Source organism: Anopheles bellator, unplaced genomic scaffold (genome assembly GCF_943735745.2).
Source record: "Anopheles bellator unplaced genomic scaffold, idAnoBellAS_SP24_06.2 scaffold00461_ctg1, whole genome shotgun sequence".
NCBI lineage: Eukaryota > Metazoa > Arthropoda > Insecta > Diptera > Culicidae > Anopheles > Anopheles bellator.
Window position 1 is genome coordinate 3,666 of NW_026684586.1, and position 2,345 is coordinate 6,010.

Sequence of the window (2,345 nt, forward strand, 5' to 3'; positions counted from 1 at the left end):
GGCCAAAACTTAACCGGACCTTTGTGTGACTTGATAAATAATATAACTCGCTCTTTGAGGCACTCTTCCTTGTATAGAGTTGAGTTCATCGTCGTGTTTGTGATGAAAACCTTGATTTCCGTCCACAGGTGCAAATTCCTTGTCATATCATTAATTTTTGTGCAAGTTTATTGGCGAATACAAAATTGAACTTGGAGGGGACTTAGAGGGGATATTTTTTTGCAATATCCCGAACCGAAAGTCCAGGATTTGCCTTGATTGATCTCAAAACCTTCCACTTCAGCTGCCAGTCGTATTTTCCACTACGATGTCTACTCTGAATCTATCGGTCTACGGTATTGGGTTCTCGAAAACGGCAAAGCACAGCATATCCTGTTGATTTTGCGAATTTTTGTGTTTTTGAGATTTTGAAAGCAGATCACGTGGGGTTCGACGTGAGTGTGCAGAATTATTTTTCTTCTTTGAGTTTCATTAAGCATAACTTTCTATAAACTCCGCGTACCAAGATGAAACTTTCAGCACTGAAAGTCGAATGTTTACTAAAGATATGACTTTCAACAGATTTGAAATCCGACCACCAGAGGCGCTGCTAGAAATTATACAATTGTTCCCGATTCCAAGTGGGCCATGCTTTGATTGTATGACGATACATACCGAACAAATAATATAATATTTTGTATGTATTGCACCACAATTACTCCCACTTGAACTTTTTTTATCTATCAACAAAACACATGAACTCGAAATAACCAAAATAATCCAGAGGAGTCAGTGGCAATAGTCTAGTAGAAGTGAATACTGTTCGGACAGGGCAATGCAAACTCACTATGAAAGAAGGCAAGATAAGAAAATTCTGGTGCGTGTCATGTATATTTTATATGATCCAACTATCGAAATGCGAAACATAGAACGAGTAGTCTGCTGTAAGCAACCGTAGCGAGCAGTGGCCAGTTTACATTTTGGAGTCATAAAAGTTTCCACGCTCTCCATGGATAGGGCTTTTTTGTATGTATTACGATCCGTTTGATAAAATCCACTTGCGACCATAAAATCCACTTCATTCTTAGGTTGTTGTTCTTCGTGGCAATGAGGGTGGCTGGCGATGGAACTCACACAATTTGGGAGCATCGCTGTGATCCTGGTTCGGAGGTGTTTGCCTGCTCCGTGGCCTCTTTTATTTACAATCCTGGCGAGAAACATTCGCGACTCATCGTTCCGGACAGGGTACGAAAAATTCGACTACTTTATCCGTGGGAGAAGATCGTAAACGAACGTGACAAAATTCTGGCATACGATAAGGTGCTGCATGCTGAATTGAACCATCCACGAGCGATATACATCAATTATGGTGATATTCGCACGATCGAGATTCCGGTGGATTTGGAATACGCCGAGTTCCAGAAAAACAAAATTGAAAAAGTGATTGCCCCAGAAGCGCGTCTAGTGAGTGCTAAATACTCGCTACGATACTTGGATCTGACACGAAACCATTTAGCCGACATTGCCAACTTAAGTGCACTGGTGAACCTGGAAACCCTCATCTTGCAGGATAATCGTTTAAAATCGGTTGACACACAAATGTTCGAACCTTTTGCAAATCTAACCACCCTGGTGCTGACGGGTTGCTGGCTAAGGAACCTCGATTTGCAACAGTTACCACCATCGCTGGTATACCTAGGGATCAGTTCTAACCGCCTTTCTGAGGTATATTTCGACAAAATGCATCTACCGGACCTGGAAGTGCTATCGATGAAAAGGAACGACCTCTTCAGATTGAATATACACGCCCTACGGGAGGCCGCACCTAACTTGAAGTTACTGCAGATTGCCAGAAATCATTTTGGCTCCAATGTAACTGCTGCGCTGTTGACTGCACTACAAAACTCGCCCATTCTGTTCGACGATTTCGATGAACGCAGTCAAGGCTCATTTCAGTGGAACGGTGTCAGAGACCATCAGGACAGGCAACGTCAGATAGTGCATCACGCGTTGTGCATCTGGTCCCTGACGATGGTAAACTTGACCCTCTTCGCATGGGTCGGGTATCGTTTTTGGAAAACTAGAAAATCCGACGCAGCAGAACCGACGGAGCAAGCTTAACGCAAAAAGACGGCAACGAACCGACTTTTGGACAGTTTTTGTTGGTTGTAGAATTATAGTTAAGCTTGTTGATTTATCAACAGATTCATACATTTCCAAAATTGGAATAGAAGAAAGCATAGAAAATACGAATTTGAATAAACGTTCAACCATCGAAAAAACAAACCAAATGAAAAAGAGAATCCTTATTGGACCACCCTGTGCTAACACAAACTTACAATGCATCCAGCAACTACAATCCATTA

The 2,345-nt window shown here is 42.1% G+C and overlaps 1 protein-coding gene across 1 annotated transcript; it reads left to right on the plus strand.

Moving 5' to 3' along the window:
- The first annotated feature begins 925 nt into the window (after window positions 1-925).
- LOC131214294 (uncharacterized) lies at window positions 926-2,119 on the plus strand. The gene is made up of 2 exons (XM_058208676.1): window positions 926-1,005; window positions 1,068-2,119. The coding sequence occupies exons 1-2, from the start codon at window positions 989-991 to the stop codon at window positions 2,098-2,100; spliced, it is 1,050 nt and encodes a 349-aa protein (XP_058064659.1). The 5' UTR covers window positions 926-988; the 3' UTR covers window positions 2,101-2,119.
- Window positions 2,120-2,345: the final 226 nt, after the last annotated feature.